Genomic DNA, 20,325 nt, shown 5'->3' with positions numbered 1-20,325 from the left:
TGTGGCTTAAACAGCTGTTTTATTACAGGCCAATATTTTAATCAACCTAAATTCACTGAGTTAAGGAATTGCTAGGTTTTCTTAAATGTTTAATACTTATTTAAAAGCTACAGAATGCTATACAATTATCCAGTGCAACAGTTTTCTTTTAAGAAGTCCCTATATATTATGAAAAAATACCAGAAGACAGGTAGAGTAAGATTATATACTCTTAAAGGGTTTCTATGGTACTTATAAAAAAAAAACCAAGTGTCCGCACCGTACATCTAAATAACCCTGTGGTTAGCATTGTCTCAAGAAGCCAGATACCAAGAACTTAGATACACCAAATTCTTGGATAAATAGAGTATGAAGAGAAATACCGGAATGACATGCAGAGATGAACAGTGGTCAATTACAGACAAGGCAGGTCTGCCTCCAAGACTCCAACAATGTGTGCGGCAGAGGGACGTTGCTTCGGCTCCTCACAAGTGCAGACAGAAAACATTTCAATCACTTTCTGATATGACTGGTCCAGCTCCTCCATATTCAGTGGTGGCCTGGTGCCCAGAGCCTCATAATATGCCTCCTCCTCAAAGTCGTCTTCATCAAAAGTAGTATCTAGCCAAGAACATTGGAAATAAGTCAGCAGCAGTAACTGGCGGTCTTAATCGTGTTGGGGAATAAATGCCACCCCCAAAAAGGCCATCACCTGTTTAACCTCACGCAGTCTTTGCCTCTTTTAGGTGGGGATTTTGCAGGGCAGGGAGCAGGAGGCTCTAAGACCCGCATAAATGGTCCTTTGAAGAGATGCTTGTCATTCCAGAGCCAGAGTTCAGCAAGAGCTACCTTGGCTCAGGTTTGTTTTGCTTACAAGCCCGTCTGTCATCTCCCGCAGAAATGCTTTACAAGCGGCTGGGACTCCGAGTCAGCTGCCCAAAGTGGCGGTCCCTTTGCATTTACAATGTACCACTTCAAACTCTGATCAATCACGTGGCTTTCTAGAACCCTCAGAAAACGTGCCAACTGCAGGCCGTTGGGACAAATACAAAAGCCCCCCCACAGTTCCCACATCCAAATACTGGCCAGCAAGCAGTGTTTCCTGTTGGAATCTCATTAAAGCAGGAGCCCCTCTCCCCCCACGAGCACACAGCGGTTTGGTTTATGGCCATCAAGATTCTGAAGGGTTTCCAGAGGTTTTAAATACCAATTTGTAATGTCATTGTTTATTCTTAGCCCACAGAAGTCAGGTGCAGTATAGCCAGCAGCAGATTAGAAGCCCAGTCTGCACGGAATGAAATTTGATGTTATCTGAGGTGGAAGTTTAAAAATAAAAATCACGAGTTTTCCAACAGTTGACTTCAAAGTCACCTACTTCACTACTTCCAAGAGGGTATAAAACAGTCTTGTTGCACACCTGAGCAAGGCAAATCCTACTGCAGCTTAAGAGACACGTGTTGAATGTGGCGGTTAGGATGGCTCAGCAAGAGACATGGACTGATCCAGCATGTTAACTCAAGCCCCAGCATCTCCACAGAGGAACAAAGAAAGCACTAGGTTAGTGGCTGGACTGGGCAGCATTTTTGAAGGCCAAAGCAAAGGGAATCTTCTCTGCCTGACTTCTGGGTGGAATTTCTACCTAGATTGATGGTTTTAGGATTCTAATTACATTGGTCTTGTTTATAAGGATTTCTTGGATAAAGTTGCCGCTCTAATAATTCTAATAAAAAAATAATTGTACTGGTTTGCTAGTCCTAGAGATTGAAGCCTCCACCTATTCAGTACAGACACAGCATATACTTCTTCCACTCTGCCAATGTGCCTCAAAAGTAACCTGGCAGGACCACTTCTAAGAGAGAGGGAAGGTGTTTCCAGGGCCTACTCCCTCTCCACCAGCAAGTTTCAGTGCAAGTGATGAGGGTTTTGGAAACATACCCATAGTCCTGCCTGACACCACCCAACCCCCCCCTTCTCACAGCCCACCAAAAGAGCCAGATCCTTCCAGCCAAGGCCCCTAACTCAGGTCACAATGTAGGGATCCAAAGTTATCCCATTACGACCCTACAGATCTCATGACTAATCACTTGTGCCATCTAGTGCCCCCTTTTCAAGTGCAGGCTAGTTGGTTTGAAGACCACTTTTTGGTGGAAGAAGGTGGCTGGCACTTGGGCCAGCAGTCAGACTAGCTAGGGTGTCCTGCTTTTGTACAGCAGCAACAAGGTGACTGAATGGGAGCAGCTCTGGAAGGAACAAGGAAATGGACATTTCATTTAGCCATTAAATAAGCTCTATCCCCAAACAAGTCAAGCCAGGACCTATTTAAAAGCTACTTTATTGATGTACTGACTGGGCCACCTGCAAGGACTAAGTCTAGGAGTTGGATTTTGAATTCAGGCAGTGGAGGCTAATGGTTTCAGATCTAGAGACCAGGAGGACACATCACATGGTTCGAGTAACTTAAGCATCTACTTAGGCTTCAGAGTCTGATTAGTCTGGCTGGCTCTTCCGCATTGTTGAGCATTTGCTGGGCTGGAGAAGAATGATGTTTTATCCTTGGACTGTTGTGCTGACCACACGGCTTTGGTCCTAGCTAAACTGCAGCTACCACCATGGTAGGTCCCTTCCCCAACACAGTCAAACCATGACTCTAAACTGCATTACGGCTGGACTCGAGCCATGGTCTAAGCAACTTTGCTTGGCTTTTAGCAGAAACAGGCTTTGGTTCTATCGGCGCCAGAGAACGGGAACCATGTTGAGGGACAACCCCGTTGTAACTTGGCTCGCATGCCAAGTTTAGTTTTGAGAGGAATGCGATAAACTGCAGAATTTCAAGGGAGAATTCTCCTGCAGCTCTTTAACAAGCAGCTGGACTGCTGATGGGGCACGTCAGTATTCCAAATCATTTGTTAGGCCCATTTGGATTTAAAAAGCCAACTTGAAAACAGCTCAGCCACATGCAAAAACATTGAGCACTGCAGCCAGGCATGTGCTTTGCAAAACACCCCCCCCCCCCTTCCATGTACAGCAGACTTCCGATAATCCGGCACCTTTGGGACCCAGGGGGTGCTGGATTATCAGATATGCTGGAGTATCAGGAGGTACTTTGGCAGAGGAGCTGTGATGGGGGACAGGGGCAAACCAGGTGCTGGTGAGGGGCAGCGCTGCGGGACCAACTCAGCAGCACCCCAGCTGTTCTGCCTGCCCTTCTCCAAGTCCCCTGCTGGTCAGTTTCAGCAGCGGCGGACTTGGGGAAGCCGTGGGGCAGAGCAGTTGGGGTGCTGCCGGGTTGGTCCCGCAGCACCGCTCAAGTGAGGGGCGGCGCTGCGGGACCAACCCAGCAGTACCCCAGCTGCTCTGCTCCGCACCGCTTCCCCAGGTCTGCAGCTGGTCAGTTTCAGCAGTGGACTTGGGGAAGCTGCGCGGAGCAGCTCTAATTGTCCGACTGGCCGGAGCACTTCCAGGTTCCAGTTGATGCTGGACTATCAGGAGTGTCAGACCACTTGATGCTGGACAATTGGAGTTTTACTGTAACTCAAAAGTGCCTCTTCTATGGTGCCACACGCTCCAGGGGAGGCGAGACAGACCTTGGGACACACCAGTCAGGCCCTTCATAGAAGGAAGATAAAAGGTTAAAAAAATAATTTGAGCTGAGAAAGGTCTTAGCTACCTACCCCTCGCTATTTCTTTATGTGCTCCTTCAAGGAGCTATTTAACTGGATGAACACAGGACAGTTTAATGGTTTTTCTAGTAGCGTTAATAACTGGACAGGATTCACATGTGCCTTCAGGAGCGGATGTGCTCTAAAGAGGTCTTGCACTACCCCTTTTGTTGGTATAACTTCTGTCGCTCACAGAAGTGAAAAAACCCACACTTCAGTGACTCAGTTGCACCAATAGGCACACTGGTGTGGACAGGAGAGCTTCTCCTGACTGCGCAGCTGTTGCTGCTTGCGGGGGTGGTGTTAACGTCGAGGAGAACACTCCCTGTCAGCATCAAGCAGCTACACGAGCAATCTGACAGCAGCACAGGTGCATCCGGACAGCTGGGCTGCTCTAAGTTCACTAGTGCGGGCTATGGTACCCGCCCCCGTACTACAGTAAATTCAGCTCCTGGGGAAATCCACTTGTAAGGGCTGCTTGATGTTAAGAGCTGGACTGTATGAAATAAAAGCTGACCTTCATCGTCCTCATCGTTCCCAAGCAGGTTCAGATGAGGGATGGAAAGCGTCATCATCTCCCACAGAGTCAGTCCAAAGGCAAAGATATCCGCCTTGTCGGTGATAACGCCGCCATCCTCCAGAGCTTCCTTGGGCGACCACGGCTCTGTGCCGATGTAGAGTGCCTCTGGGTCGCTCACTGAAGAGAAACACCACACGACTCAGGCCAGGTCCCCGCTAGGGAAACGGTGCACTTAGCAGGTTAAACAATAACCGCCCTCTCTACACTAGGATCTGAAGATCCATTAGCTGGGCAACGTTATGCTGGCGGAGGCGCCTGGATTGGAGCATGCTCCTGAGGCAGCACCTGCAATCTATTATACTGATGGATCAACCCTCCCTCTGCCAGCCAGTCAGCAGCAGTTCCAGTCAAGCCATTTCCCACCTGTGGTCTGCAGGTGGCTGAAGGGACAGCAGGCTAGGTGACTCGCTGCTAGGCAGACTTGATTTTGCTTTCATTAATCCAGCAAAGGTTTATGGCTGGGCCGGAGCTTTGTAAAGTCTCCGAGAGCACCGATTGATCTTATAAAGAGCAGAACAAAGGCTTGTATCGAACTGACGAAGGAAACCCAGCGACTGACTTGATGCCTACTCACTCCTGCAGAAGAGATTTGGCACAGCCCATTGTGCTTTAGTAAAGCCAGCATGCTGAGCTATACACATGGCCTCTGGCTAGCAGGGCGGGGCAGCACACTTTCCCGGCTGCCTACTAACTCACTGAGCTAAGCTAGCAGCAGGCTCCCAGCTGCTTACTCTTGTGCTACAAGGCTGATCTTCGAGTATCCGGCACGAATGAGAAGCGAATGTTAGAATCCTGAATACTTGCAGGCCATCGTTCTTTAGCCCTTGGCTACCCCATGGAAAAGGACCCGAGGTCTCTGTTTGGCCAGCTGGATATTGACTCCATGTGACACCACAACACTTCACTCGGAGCTGGGCCAAAGGTTCCTCTAGTCAAGAGGACTTGCTCTTTGTAATTGTCCCCCCCCCCATTCCTGTGGCCTCCCGCCAGGCTCCAGAGCCCATTCTGTCCTGGCAGCATTCCATTCTCTTCCCTTATCAAATGAAAGAGTTACTAATAAAAGCTAATGGTGCTGCTTCATAAATCAGTCAGCTGTTGTCCATGCACTGGAGAAAGAAACAGCAGAGCAAAGTGATCTCGTAATTAACCGAAACACATTCCTGCTTTTGACAGCTAAGACAACAGGCCATTAGACATCTGCTTCTTGTTGTAGTTAAGTGAAATATTTATAATTTTCACAACTGGCTCAGGCGACTCTCCGTGACTGTGAAATAGGTTAATTTAGTTCACTCTCAAGCAGGAGTTTAGATTTCCCCACCACCAGATGCCAATTCGAGATCTGGTAGGCCCAATCCAGTGTTCCTTGTGCATTTAAACTCACACATATTAAGGTGGGTGTGGGGGTCCAAGAAATGCAACATGGGGCTCTGTGGGGGTAACATGGAGGTTTCTTGCCATTATGCAGCACTATTCACCTGGAAGGACCGTGGCACAAACTAGAAGAACCCCCTCCACTGAAATGCAGGCCCCTCCGGGGTGAAGGATAACAGCCACACAGAGCCAGGGAAGGAAACTGTAGAAGACATTAAAGACCCTGTACAAGGATACACAGAGCAGACCTCTCTTCCGTTTAGGCTGTCCTTGCCCCTTCCAGGTCAAAAGCTAGCTTTCATGTTTTGTGATCCGCACCCCGTGCCCAGAGGACTGGACAGCCCCACATACCAGTCATGTTCTCATCCAGCAGCAGGGACACTCCCACATCACAGATTTTTATCGACTCAAAGTCACCTTTAATGACAACGTTAGAAGACTTGATGTCTCCGTGAAGCAGTTTCTTGTCATTGTGCAGATACTACAAGGCAGAAGGAAGAACCATTAGCATCCCCATTTACAGATGAGAAGCTACAAATAGAGTCAGAGGCTATTTTAAAACAGGTCTGGGCAGTAAAGCATCATGTTGGTTATTCTGCAGAGTCACTTTACAGCTTCAGTTGTGCCACGTCCAACAGCCTCTGCCCCAAATTTGCTAATCTAGAAGACATGCCATATCAGATGAAGGAGACAAACAAGCAGACTTCAATGGGGCGCATGAATTTACACAAGCCAAGACTCTAGCCCAAGGCTTTTACATTGCTACTGTGACACTAATTACAATGAAAGACTTAGGACTGAAAAGACTGCTCCATGCAACCTTCTATTTTCAACAGCTTATAGCTTATCCTGCTAGAAAGTTTCTCTTGGGTTTGTAGCTTCTCACACCTGGTCTTTGCTCAGAAGAGAATTATCTGGGAGAGTCTGAAGAAACCCCATTAACTAAAACAGCTTAATGGGATCAAGTCAGAAGGCTCAGATAATCTCCATCCAAGACTATTGAAGGAAATGGACATGAAACTGCAAAGCCAATATCAAAGATTTGTAACGAATCCATAAACTCAGGGGTCGCACTGTATCGGTGGAGAATACCTAAGAAAGTGGAAAACCAGGAAACTACAGGCCCATTAATTTATTTGGCCTCAATTAACGCAAGGACTTGGAGCCAATTTTAAAAGAGAAAGTAGTTGAAGACTCAAAGGTAAATGATAAATGGGCTATAATACAAGCGGACTTTACTAAAGGTAGATCATGTCAGACCAATCTGATCTTTTTCATTGAGAAAATAATTGGATAATTTTTAGACAAAGGAAATGTAGTCTATCTAACCTATCTAGATTTCAGCAGGGTATTTAAACAATTCCACATGGGAAGTTATTAGTTACTTTAGTATGAGAGTTGAATGGTGAATAAGGAACCAGTAAAAGGGGAGACTACAACTGGTCATACTGAAAGATGACCTGTCAGGCTGCAGGGAGGTTAGTAGTGGAGTTCTTCAGGGATCACTCTTGGGACCAATCTTATTTAAGATGTTTATTACTGATCGTGGCACAAAAAGTGGGAGGTGTGCTAACACAGAGGTGGACCAGAATATCAGAAGGAAATCTGGACAATTTTGAAACTGGAATACTAGAAATCGGATGAAATTTAGTAGTGCAAAAGTGCAAGGTCACACAGATAAACAAGGATTTTTACTAACACTCTGTAAACTGGGGCTGTATTATTGGAAGCAGGAGAGGAGAAAGACCTGGGTGTAGAAGTTGATCACAGGATAACTATGAGCCACTAATCTGATGCTGCCGTGAAAAGGGCAGATGCAATCCCAGACCCCTCAGGCACAGTATTGCCAGGAGAGACTGGAACATGTTATTACAATTATACAAGGAACTGGTGAAACTTCACCTGGACTAGTGTTCGCAAGTCTGGTCTTCCATGTTTAAAATACATTTAAACTGGAATAGAGAGACTACTAGGATGATCAGAGAAATTGAAAATTGACAGTAGACGAAAGGAGCTGGACTTGCTTAGCCTAACCAAACAAAGGAAGGGTGGGGGAGATTTGGTTGTTCTCTGTAAAATACACTGGACAGATAAATACCAGGGAAGAAGAGGAGTTAAAGGCCAATGTTGGCACAAGAACAAGTGGATACAAACTGGCCCTCAACAAGTTTCGCTTGACATTATACAAAGGGTTTGTAACTATCAAAGGAGAGATGTTCTGAAAAAGCACAAGGGGAACAGTGGGGGCAAACTATCTAATTGGTTTCAAGTTTAAGGAGATGGTTTGATGAGCTGGAGTACTGTGTCCAGTTCTGGGCACCACATTTCAAGAAAGATGGGGAGAAATTGGAGAGGGTCCAGAGAAGAGCATCAAGAATGATTAAAAGTCTAGAGAACATGACCTATGAAGCCAGACTGAAAGAATTAAGTTTGTTTAGTTTAGAAAAGAGAAGATTGAGGGGGGACATGAGAGCCCTTTTCAGGTATCTAAAAGGGTGTCATAAGAGGGAGAAAACTTGTTCTATCCCCAGAGGCCAAGATGAACAAGAAGCAATGGGCTTAAACTGCAGCAAGGGAGGTTTAGGTTGGACATTAGGAAAAAGTTCCTAATTGTCAAGGTGGTGAAACACTGGAATAAACTGCCCAGGGAGGTTGTGGAACCTCCAGCTCTGGAGATATTTAAGAGTAGGTTAGAGAAATGTCTATCAGGGATGGTTTAGACAGTACTGGGTTCTGTCATGGGGGCAGGGAAGTGGACTCGATGACCTCAAGGTCCCTTTCTGTCCTAGTTTCTATGAGACGTCCCACAATGGCATAATAGTTTATCTGTTAGCTTCTAGTAGCAAATATCCCCAATGGCCAGAGACAGGACATTCATTGGGGAGGACTCCAAGGCTACATCCACACAGCAACGTTATTCCAAAATATTAGAGTCTGCGTCTACACGGCAAGCAGTTATTTCAACATTATGTCGAAATAATGGCAAGCCGGAGGAGTTCTTACTCCGACTTCTGCAATCCTCATTTTACAAAGGAGTAGGGGAAGTGCTCTAACTCGGACGTCCTGCTGCGTAGACAGCGCCAAAAGAAGCGATTTCAACTTAAGCTACGCAACAGATGTAGCTCAAGTTGCGTAGCTTATTTCAGATTTCGCTCTGCTGGGTAGACATGCCCCAAGTTACCGGCTGGTGGGTCTCGCTGGCATGCTCAGGGTCTGACTGTTCACTATATTTGGGGCTGGGAAGGAATATTCTCCCAGGATAGAGAATATTCCTCTGCAGCACAAGTCACATTGGTTTGATTTATAGTAAATGGTGGATTTGCTGTAACTTGAAGTCTTTAAAATCATGATGTGAGGACATCAGTAACTGTATAGGAGTGGGTAAGGGAGGGTCTGTGACCTGCAATGTGTAGAAAAATCAGACTAGATGATCACACTGGTCCTTTCCGTCCTTAAAAATGAAACAAAAAAACACTACGAAGCCAGGCGAGTGCCCTTTCCCTGGAGAACCTAAGATGTAACTCACCAATTATATCTTGGGTGGCATTGGAAGGGCCTCCGGGTCTCCCGTGGCAGATGGTACACTATCTGGGACCCACAAGCTAATGTGGGAGTGTGACACAGTGGCACATAGATCCATTCTTCCCTACAGCCTTCTATACAGCAGTCGGGAAATTCTAATGTACAGTTTCCAAATAAGTTATTGGTGGAATTCTGCTATTTTGCACAGACTATATATGCAGTCGTTACCCTACGCAGCACACTCAAAGGGAGCCAAGTTAATGAAGGAACCAGAACTTTCCATTTCCTCAAGTGTGTGTACACATGCAACAGATTCTGGGGGCATGGATGGAATTCTGGCATTGGACGGTCTCTCTCCAAGCCAGCCCTGGGCAGAGAATGGCGTATTCAAAGTCAAGGTGTAAAATGGAGATGAAAAATAATGGTGCTTTTGGTTGTGATTAATATTTTGGCTCCATTACGATAACACTCCTGGCTATCGTTAGGGAGGTCGGTGGTTTGTTTTTCCTACCAGTGCTTGGAAAAAACGGTTGTTAATGTTTTCCCATCCGTGCTGGCACTAACACACCACCTTAGGACAAAGATGCTCTGACTCATGGTGACATGAGCAGACCCCTGAGAGAGATGAGGAACATGCACTGCTCAGTACCGAGTTGGACTAGTGCATACTTCAAGATGCCTGTTTTGGTATCAGAACGGAACGAGCTCACGCTGCTCCTGTAGCTGCCTGCTAGAGGAATAAAGCCACGGGTCTGACTAGTCGTGTGAGCGGAAGGGTCTGCTTGGCTCTAGGAGGACATGGTCATGCCCCTCATGTAAGGATGAGGAACAGGACCTGAGAGAATTGCTTTAACTGCCTAGAGACAGCTCCAGTTCCCACCTTGTTCTAGCAGGATACAACCCTTCCATCTCCCCGTTCTTTCCTTGCCCATTCAAAGAGGCCCCGCATTCTTATACCTCCGGCCTCTCCCTGGCATGGCCCCCACCTGAGGGGAAAGACACTCCCCACATTCCCCTCGCACACCAGAGCCTGGGGGAGAGGGGCCCAGCAGAGCTGGAGCATCAGTGCAGGGTCCTCAACGTTGAGGTAGGAGAAGCCCTGAGCCCCAGGGGCCAGATCAAGACAAGCCAGGGGCCACATCTGGCCCCCGGGCCTTAGAATCTAGAACAGGGGTGCAGAACCTCTCAAGCCGAGTAAATGATTTACTCCATATCACCTGTGTACACACCTGCGCCATGGAACAGCTCATGCCACAAGAAAACATACCTTCAACCCCCTTGCCATGCTCAAGGCAACCTTGAGAATTGTATCCGCTGGAAAAGGGCCCTGGTGGTTTTTATTTCTCTCTTCAATCAAGTCATTGAGAGATTTTTCTCCCCCGTATTCCATAGCAAGGCACATGCTCCCATCGTTGGCTTGAGTAAATGCACGGTATCCTTCAAACAAACAATCAGAGATGTCATTTGTTTTTAGGAAACAAGAACAGGCAGTGGCTATAGAAGCGCCATTTTACACACATGCTTAGGAGCCCAGTTTGACAGCAGTCTCATTAATTTGCAGTGATATTCACACAGCCCATCATTGTGGAATATTGTGAGTAAGTAAAACAATATCCAAGCGCTCCCCATTGCAGCTGAGTAACTAATGGCCAGATAACTAATGACCACAACTGCTGTGACATCTTTAGCCTGCCCAGCACCAGGGTTTCACCCCCAAAATTCTAAGTGCTTTTAACAGCTCAACAAAACTCATTGAAAACACATTTGGAGCAGTGATATAGGCCAGGTTGCAGGCAGCCTGGACTATTTTAAACTGATTTAGGCCACCTGGAGCCTGCACTTCATTACAACACCAACCAGTTGCAAACTCAAATTAGCTGGCCTGGGAAAAGCCACTAAGAGTTTTTGGGAAAGTTCTCACAGCACAGATCAGCCTTCGGGTTTTTCCATATGAAGCCACAAGCCAAGGTCTCCAGAAGGGAGAGAGTATAATTTTCAAAAAATGCAGAGTGCCCTCACACTGAAAATCAGACTCCTCTATGGCATCTCCAACTGGAACCTAAAATGTGAGGAACCCAAAAATTCCCACCCCCTTTTGACAGTCTTGGCTGTGGTATTTGTCACCTTAGCCCAGGGGTGGAAAATAATTTTGGGGGGGGGGGGGTGGCACTCCAGGAATTTGGTAAGTGGTTGAAGGCCTCACCCTTCCACCATGTTAATGAAGAAGGTGTGGGAGGGAGGTTGGGTGCAGAAGGGAGTTTGGGTGTAGAAGGGCACCAGGACTTAGGGCAGTGAACTGGGGTACAGGGCAGGGTTCTAAGGTGTGTGCCAAAAATGTACCTCCCGCCCACTGCCTCAGAAGAGCCATGCAGAGGCTGCTCAGCTGCTCTGTGGTGGGGATATGCTGTGGGTGGCTGCCCCGCTCCAGGAACAGCAGGGCAGACGACATGTGGCCCTGGCCCTAACTTCAGCCCTTCCCCAGGGCTGGAGTTGCAGGCTGCTTCGCGGGCAGCTGCTACTCCGGCAGTCCCGGCCAGAGCCGCATGGCATGCAGCTGCTCCTCCAGCGGCCCCTGCCGGGACCAGAACTGGAGCCACGTGGTGGGCAGCACGACTTGAGCCAGGTCCAGAAACCATGTGGCAGTGGCAGCTGCTCCAACGGCCCTGGCTGGGGTGGGAATTGATCCTACCATGCTGGAGCGTCCCTGCCTGTGGCATGCCAGGCCCCATAGAGCCGGGGCAGCTCGCCAGTTGACCGTAAGCAGTAGCATCACCCAGTAAGGGTGATGTTAACCAGTCACATACCTATTTTGAATAGCAGGTTAACAGTTGTATGTTATTGGTTTAGATTGATTGTGTGCACGCATGCGCTAGGTTGGTTTTTATTTGGTCTTTTTTGAGCTTTTAAAAGATTTTAAGTATATTTTGTATTTTATAGGAATACCTAGAATTATTTTTAAATTTTTATTTTAATGATAATTTTTTTTCTTTTAGTTACTTTATTATTAACAAAGGGATTTAGGGTGTTTATTTTGGGTTTCTCTTTTTATTTTCACTTATTTTATGTTTAAAATTAATCATTTAAGGAAAAAAAAAGTTAAACTTTGTGAAAGCATCAGGACACCCGAAGAGTTAACTAACAAAGCGAAGGCTCTTCAGTAGATACTTGCTGCCGGATAAAGGGTAGCTGTCAGTTTTGCAACCTTGAATAAAGTCTTTGAAAAGATTTAGTGGAATTTTTAAAAAGCTGATTTTATATTTTGTAAAAAGTACTTTGAAAATTTGAGGTCCCTTGCTATGTTTATTATGACAGACTAAGTATTTTAAACTTTCTTGGCTTACCTTTTACTCACTGAAGTTCTGAACTTTTGTTTTTAAAATGATTTGAGACTTCCAAAGAGCTTTGAGCGTGGGGGTGTAAATTGCAAGTTATGAACAAATGACTCATTTAAGTTGCTTACATTTCTAAACTGCTATTCATTTTTATATTTAAGCTTTGACCAAGGTTGGTTTTTTTTCCCCAGCTGAGATCTTTTTTGGCCTGGGCTTTGATAACTTCAGTATTTTAGCAATGTGTAGTTCTATCTTCTCCTTCCATGTTTCAGCCATCTGATCTTAACTACATTTTTTAATAGTGAAAAAACTGAAATGGGATTGTTCTGAGCCTGTAAATAATGAATTGTGATGGTTGCAGCGGCACATTTGTTAGGAAACAGCCATTCTGAAGGAAATGGCTGCAAGGCCTTCTGTGGTAACAAGTCACGGTGTGGAAGGAGGGCGGGGTATCAATAAGCAGATTGCGGGACAAATACAGGACACTGGCACTTAGGATCTGCCATAATAAATCAGCACTTTCACCCACACATCTTTATTAACAGCTCTCTTTGGTCTTGGGGCGGGGAGAATATTCTTTCCTCCATTACATATATCAATCGATTGGTTAGGAATGGGTGGGTGCAATGGTGACACACATCCACACAACCTGAATATTGGTGCGCAAGACAAAACTCAATCCACTCCTGGATGGCAGATCTTGGGGGGAACCCTGGTGCAGGGTCTGGGAGGGGAGTGTGACCTGAGGAGGGGATGCATGGGGAAGAGGAATGGGAGCTGGAGCAGAGGTGCAGGTTTGGGTTACATGGGATGGCGGTGCAGGGAGGTTGGGGCTGAGATGCCAGAGGCAGGCTCTGACTGGGAGACCTTACCTGGGTGGCTCCCAGCCAACAGCCAAAAGTTCCTTAACTAGGGACCCTGCCTTTCACACCCCTGTGCTGCTCACAGCAGCTACAGGGGCCACGTGCAGCAAACACTGTGAGCTCAGGAGAAATGAGGGGGCACGTCACATGCTGCTTGTCCTGCAAACAGGAAGCTATTATTGCCCAGAAATACACCAATGGAAGCTACTGGGGATGGGAGCAGTGCAAGAAGCCTCTGGCTCCCTCCCCCAGGCTCTCAGCATTCACAGAAGCACATGGCCCTGCAGCTGGCTTTCCTGAGTGCTGAGCGGGGGCAGGAACCAGCTGAAGGTCTCATGGGCCAGATGTGGCAGGTTGGTGGACTGGACGCAGCCCGCAAATCAGATTTTGCACAGCCCTGCCCTAGTCAGTGCTAGCAATTGACTATGCTCATAAAATGGAGCATGGGGTTTTAACAACATTTAATAAATGACTTCAACTTTTTCAGTGTAAGTTAAAGGAAAATTAGTTAACTTCACATAATTTCCTCAAGATAAAACTTCCTGATATTAATATACTGTGTTATGTCCTTCCAATTTCCCCCCAAACTATCGAGGACTCTTGCCTTTTTGCATGTTTTCCCCATTTGTGTAACATGGGCAAATACAGGCAGTCCCCGGGTTACATGGATCCGACTTACATCAGATCCCTACTTACAAACGGGGTGAGGCAACCCCGCACTAGCTGCTTCCCCCCAGCAGACCAGGGAGACACGGAGCGGCTTTTCTCAGCAGACACCTCAGCTTGAGAATAAAGGACTGAGGGAAGTGAGGTGTGGGAGAATAAAACTGAGCTCTGGAGAAATGTTTGGCTAGAGTTTCCCCTACAATATGTACCAGTTCCGACTTACATACAAATTCAACTTAAGAACAAACCTACAGTCCCTATCTTGTACGTAACCCGGGGACTGCCTGTACTCATGTTCATGTTCTGTAGTACTGAAACCTCAGCAACCTCAATACAATATTCATAGCCCCTGAATTCTTGCTGAGAAGGGAGAACAGAACACACATTAATGTGTGTGTGGGGGGGGGGGGCGGGGAGGAGGGGAAGATTGGTAAAATTCTCCTGGAACCAATATTCCCTGTAAGCTCTATACTTGTGAAGCCACAAAGGAGAGTAGTTTCAAACACCTCCCAGCTGACTAGCAGAGTACCCACAGCTAGGTTTTTTTGTTTCTATTGGTGGTGCACAGTCACACATGCTTTGGTGCACATAAAATTGTGGCCATGAATGGAAAAAAATTAGAGGGAACGTCATCTGGAGCATGTGTGGTATTTCTACAAAAGTGAAAACGCCAGTTATTAAATGCATAGTAAAGAAAAAAGCTAAAATGAATTGGTGATTTTAGTGACAAAGGTAATAATCCCAGGGGATTAATGAGCTTCATTAACCAAAATGTCATTGACTATACAGTACCAGGATTTCACAAACTAACACTGAAAGTAAAAAAAAAAAAAAAAAAAAAAAAAAAGAAGCTGTTTAAGAGGTTCTACACTTTCCATAATTCAGTAATCATCTTATTTTGTATACATTAATTAATTATTATTAAGTACACAGCAAAGATCCAGTTAAAAGGTGGACGAACAAGCTACAAGAAAGCATGTATCTACTTACAAAGTATTTAGAGAGCAATCTTCAGCAATAACCACTTTTTGCACTTGGCTTATTTCTGTTTGTCTCCTTTTTGAAAGGTCAAGTTTGGTATTTTGTTGTGAATGATGCCAGCCCAGATATCAGCAAGATTTCCTGCACCCTACACTGGACACATTCTAATATGCTGTCTCCATTCCTTTAGGTCTGGCACATGCTTACTTTTGTGCATGTAAGAAGTCTAATTGTAGTTAGTGGGGAAAAAAAAAAAAAAATCAGAGACATATAGGGCTGGAAGGGATCTTAAGTGGTCATCTAGTCCAGTCCCCTGTGCTGAGGCAGGACCAAGTAAACCCATGTAGGCAAAGTTAAATCTGAGTTTGCAAGGTCTGTTAAAATTTGATTACTTTCCTAACCGATTAGTTGACAGATTTTGTCGACTAGTCAATAAGGGGAGGCAGTCCCGGCACTCAGTCTGGCTTGTGCCTGATCACAGCATACCTCCCCAGCTGCTGCTCTGCATTGCACAGCCTAGGGAAGCCGCTGAGTCGGTCCCTGCTCCATGCGTTTCTTTCCATTCAGCCTGGTGTCTGTGCACTGACTCAGTGCCTTTGTGCGTGGTTTCTTTAGGCTGTGCAATGCAGAGAGTTGGTCAACAGGCCATCTAAAGTTTTGCAAGGCTGCTCTGGGATAAGCATAGCATGCCTGTGAATTAGCACACTGGTTCATTCCTCTCTTGTGGTAGAATAGAAAACCAGCAACCCACATGCTAGGAATGAACTAGTGAGGTATATCTTTATTCTCCTTCATCACACCGCCAGGACACTGGCCTCAACTGGGCCTTTTAAAGTTTCCTCTTATCATTAGATAGGGAGGAAGGCTAGGATAATAAACAATGGAGAACGGACTTAGTTGCATTGCAACCATGCCAGCTGGTGGGTAGAGAAATGCAGGGCAAGTCGGAAGGGCCATGCATTGTACTCTGACTATGGAATGGAGGGGATATGCAGAAACACCTGCTGCTCAAACAAGGTCCAGGGTCATTTATGTCAAATCCCTGTCCCCACCCAGCTCTGGGAAGGTACCATCAGGAGCCTCAGAGGTGCATTTCCAAATAAAGCATCTGGAGCAGTGTCTGAAACTTACCTATAATGTTTGGGTGCTGAAGATCTTTCAGAATCTTGGCTTCTTCAGTCAGTCTCTGTTGATAGAGGTTCTGCTGCTTATTGTCACATTTGAGATTAATTTTCTTCACAGCCCATGGGGAACGAGACAAGCCTTTAGGAGATCTGAATGGAAAAAATTCACTCTCAGAGAATGCAGCAGCATCTGATGAAAGATCATCATAGGCCTCTATTGGCCAAGAGTGCCATTAATATCATGATGGTCATATGGTTAATTTGTGGAATTAAACAGCAAGCCTAAAACTATGACAGGGATTTTAAATATCTGTTAATTGATTAGTCAAGTGACCTCATGAATTCTTATTGGTTAGTGGACTATTTTATAGTCCACAGGGGCAGGGCCAGCAATCAGTGAGTTCCGGCTTCAATCCCAAGCCCCCTGCCACTCCACACTGCTGCCTTTGTATCAGAGGCAGCAGCGCGGGGTGCCAGGTGGGAGCTGGTCCACAAGGAGAGCCAGTTTAAAAACCAGCTCCCCTCACAGACCAGCTGCCAGTGCTGCCGCCTCTGATAAATAGGGCTGCTGCCATCCCACGCTGCTGCCCTCTCTAGTGGGGGCCTGAACTCCTGGACCTGGCACAAACTAGAATTGAGCCAGGTTGCCTGCCCATCCAGCTCCTAATACACTTTAACTGCTGAGCTCCAGCAGGCGTAGGTCCAGTCACAAGTCAGGACTTGGCCAGGCTGCTGGCCAGCCTGCTAAAAAAATGTACTGGCAAGGAGGGTGGGGGACTATAGCGTGTAGTCTGTAGCATTCACCTGTACACTTTTGCTTATCGGTTAATCGACTACACTATTACATCCCTAAACTATTAAACTAGATTTGCCAACTTACTAACAAATCATACACCGCACCAGCACGAAGTTTGAGTTCCTTCCATAGGGAGATAGAATAGTCAAGAGCAGAGGGACTCCAGCAGAGTGGGGGTAATCCCAGCAAAGCCTCCAACAATTCATGAGCCATGAAAACTAAGTTAGCAGTGATGATGCCAATCTAGGTTCAAGGCATACTGATAAGGCCACATGAGGCATCTTGCACTGCCACTGCCCATGGATACATTTCAGTTTCCAAGACAGTCACCAGCATCTTTCATCAGCATAGAAGACTCCATTTAAAAATCTATTCTAGTGGTATGTGCTCTAAAGTCCCACGTAATGGCCACCCTATACAGGTTTAAGTTCTTACTCTTACCTTTTCATAAGGTAAACATTTACCCCAGTGCCATAACCAAGCTTCTGCATGAAAGGAGAGGCTGGAATAACTACAGAAGCCAATTGTCCGCACGCCCCGTTGTCTGAAAATAAAACACAAGAAAAAAAATCATTTAGCCTCTCTAGCACTTCCCATCTGAAAAACTCAATGCTCTTTCCACAAGCATGCGAAGATGTGGGTTTGGGTTTTGTTTTTTTAAATAACTTGGAGCTTTGTAGGGAAGAGACATTGATGAGTTTTAGTTTTTCAAAAAAGCTCTTCAATATCCTTTTCTTTGATTAGACGTCAGGAAACCACTCAAAGACATTTGCGTCATGCCATCCTTGGTGTGCATATCACCCAATGAATTTAAAAAAAAGTTGGTGGGTATTTTATTTTCCCACCATACTTAACCAGGGGTCATATTTGAATTAGAGATGTTAACTAGCGACTAATTTACTAGTTGATTAGTGAATGGTTGATTAGTGAATGGAATTTCCATTGACTACTTGATGTACATTTCAAAGGCAGATTGCAGAAGTGCCTAAGCGGGGCTCTTGTGCATTTCAAAGCTGGAACTTCATGTGGAGCCCAGGGACAGCGGGAAATCCTGCTGCCTCTGGGCTCCAGGTGGGCGCTTCTGCTTTGAAATGCACAAGAGTCCCCGCTGGGGCTCTTGTGCATTATAAAGCCAGCATGCCTTATGGAGCCTGGGGGTCAACTGGGGAGTCTGCAGCTGATCCAAGGCTCCACCGGCATTTCGAAGAGGCAGCGCGGCTTGGAACCGGAGATCAGCTGGGGACTCCCCGGCTGACCCTGGGCTCCACGTGGCGCTGCCTCTTTGAAACGCCGCTGGCTGCGGTGTCCCAGAGGGGCGGCACCCGCGCTGCACCGGGGTCTCAGAGGCCGGGAGGCGGGATGGGAAGCGACTAGGGGGCAGCGGACACACCCCCAGGCCAAGGAGACTCACCTGATCGCTTCTTGCAGGGAGTCTTGAAGCCGGACGCCGGCTCCATGGCCCAGGCCGGCCTGGCGCTGGGGGGACAAGAGCAGCAAGTGACGTCAGACCTCCGGCCCCGCCCCCAGCGCAGGCCCCGCCCCGCGTCCCCGGGCTGACCCCTCGTTGGGGGGGGAGGAAAGGTTGCCGGGGTCAAGAGAATGGCAGTTACCAGCCCGCCTCCGGGGGGGAGGGGCAGGACTCCCGGGACCCCCCCCCCCCCGCAGGCTCAGGGGGGAGGGGCAGGACTCCCGGGACCCCCCCCCCCGCAGGCTCAGGGGGGAGGGGCGGGACTCCCGGGACCCCCCCCCCCGCAGGCTCAGGGGGGAGGGGCGGGACTCCCGGGACCCCCCCCCGCAGGCTCAGTAGGGGGGGAGGGGCAGGACTCCCGGGACCCCCCCCCCCGCAGGCTCAGTAGGGGGGGAGGGGCAGGACTCCCGGGACCCCCCCCCGCAGGCTCAGGGGGGAGGGGCGGGACTCCCGGGACCCCCCCCCGCAGGCTCAGGGGGGAGGGGCGGGACTCCCGGGACCCCCCCCCGCAGGCTCAGGGGGGAGGGGCGGGACTCCCGGGACCCCCCCCCGCAGGCTCAGGGGGGAGGGGCGGGACTCCCGGGACCCCCCCCCGCAGGCTCAGGGGGGAGGGGCGGGACTCCCAGGGACCCCCCCCCCCGCAGGCTCAGTAGGGGGGGAGGGGCAGGACTCCCGGGACCCCCCCCCCGCAGGCTCAGGGGGGAGGGGCGGGACTCCCGGGACCCCCCCCCGCAGGCTCAGGGGGGAGGGGCGGGACTCCCAGGGACCCCCCCCCCGCAGGCTCAGTAGGGGGGGAGGGGCAGGACTCCCGGGACCCCCCCCCGCAGGCTCAGGGGGGAGGGGCGGGACTCCCGGGACCCCCCCCCCGCAGGCTCAGGGGGGAGGGGCAGGACTCCCGGGACCCCCCCCCCGCAGGCTCAGTAGGGGGGGAGGGGCAGGACTCCCGGGACCCCCCCCCGCAGGCTCAGGGGGGAGGGGCGGGACTCCCGGGACCCCCCCCCGCAGGCTCAGGGGGGAGGGGCGGGACTCCCGGGACCCCCCCCCGCAGGCTCAGGGGGGAGGGGCGGGACTCCCAGGGACCCCCCCCCCGCAGGCTCAGTAGGGGGGGAGGGGCAGGACTCCCGGGACCCCCCCCCCCGCAGGCTCAGGGGGGAGGGGCAGGACTCCCAGGGACCCCCCCCGCAGGCTCAGGGGGGGAGGGGCAGGACTCCCGGGACCCCCCCCCCCGCAGGCTCAGTAGGGGGGGAGGGGCAGGACTCCCGGGACCCCCCCCCCCCGCAGGCTCAGGGGGGAGGGGCAGGACTCCCAGGGACCCCCCCCGCAGGCTCAGGGGGGGAGGGGCAGGACTCCCGGGACCCCCCCCCCCGCAGGCTCAGTAGGGGGGGAGGGGCAGGACTCCCGGGACCCCCCCCCCGCAGGCTCAGGGGGGAGGGGCAGGACTCCCGGGGGGGGAGCGGGGGGGTCCCGGCCCGTTACCTGTTACGGGCCCGCTCGCTGCCAACCGCCGCCATTTGAATCCGCGCGCGCTGCTCCCAGCCCCGCCCGCGAGCGGCTGCGACACGGGGGGGCGGGGCCGTGGGAGGGGCGGGGCCTGCGGCGGGGGCGGGGCCGTGGGAGGGGCGGGCCCTGCGGCGGGGGCGGGGCCGTGAGGGGGCGGGGCCTGCGGCGGGGTCCATCCTCCCCCCTGGGTGGGGGGGCAGGGGCCCTCCGCGTCTCACCCACCCGGCTGTGAGCGTGGCTGGCCGGTGTCTCCTGGTCCCGGGGGGGTTCGGGGTGTCTCCTGGTCCTTGGGGGGCACAGGGGTGTCTCCTGGTCCTTGGGGGGCACAGGGGTGTCTCCTGGTCCCGGGGGAGTTCGGGGTGTCTCCTGGTCCCGGGGGGGGGGGGGGCACAGGGGTGTCTCCTGGTCCCGGGGGGGTTCGGGGTGTCTCCTGGTCCTTGGGGGGCACAGGGGTGTCTCCTGGTCCCGGGGGGGTTCGGGGTGT

General features: G+C 49.8%; 1 protein-coding gene across 1 annotated transcript; it reads right to left on the bottom strand.

The window, feature by feature from the left end:
• On the bottom strand, positions 1–19,923 carry PBK (PDZ binding kinase). Its single transcript, XM_075925967.2, has 8 exons — positions 19,818–19,923; positions 18,285–18,349; positions 17,315–17,417; positions 16,085–16,227; positions 10,379–10,548; positions 5,941–6,070; positions 4,156–4,335; positions 1–600 (listed from the first exon to the last, which is right to left on the bottom strand). The coding sequence occupies exons 1-8, from the start codon at positions 19,850–19,852 to the stop codon at positions 395–397; spliced, it is 1,032 nt and encodes a 343-aa protein (XP_075782082.2). The 5' UTR covers positions 19,853–19,923; the 3' UTR covers positions 1–394.
• Positions 19,924–20,325: the final 402 nt, after the last annotated feature.

The sequence above is a fragment of the Pelodiscus sinensis genome, chromosome 3, assembly GCF_052426305.1.
Source record: "Pelodiscus sinensis isolate ZL-2025 chromosome 3, ASM5242630v1, whole genome shotgun sequence".
Lineage (NCBI taxonomy): Eukaryota > Metazoa > Chordata > Testudines > Trionychidae > Pelodiscus > Pelodiscus sinensis.
This window is presented reverse-complemented; position numbering and strand designations above follow the sequence as displayed.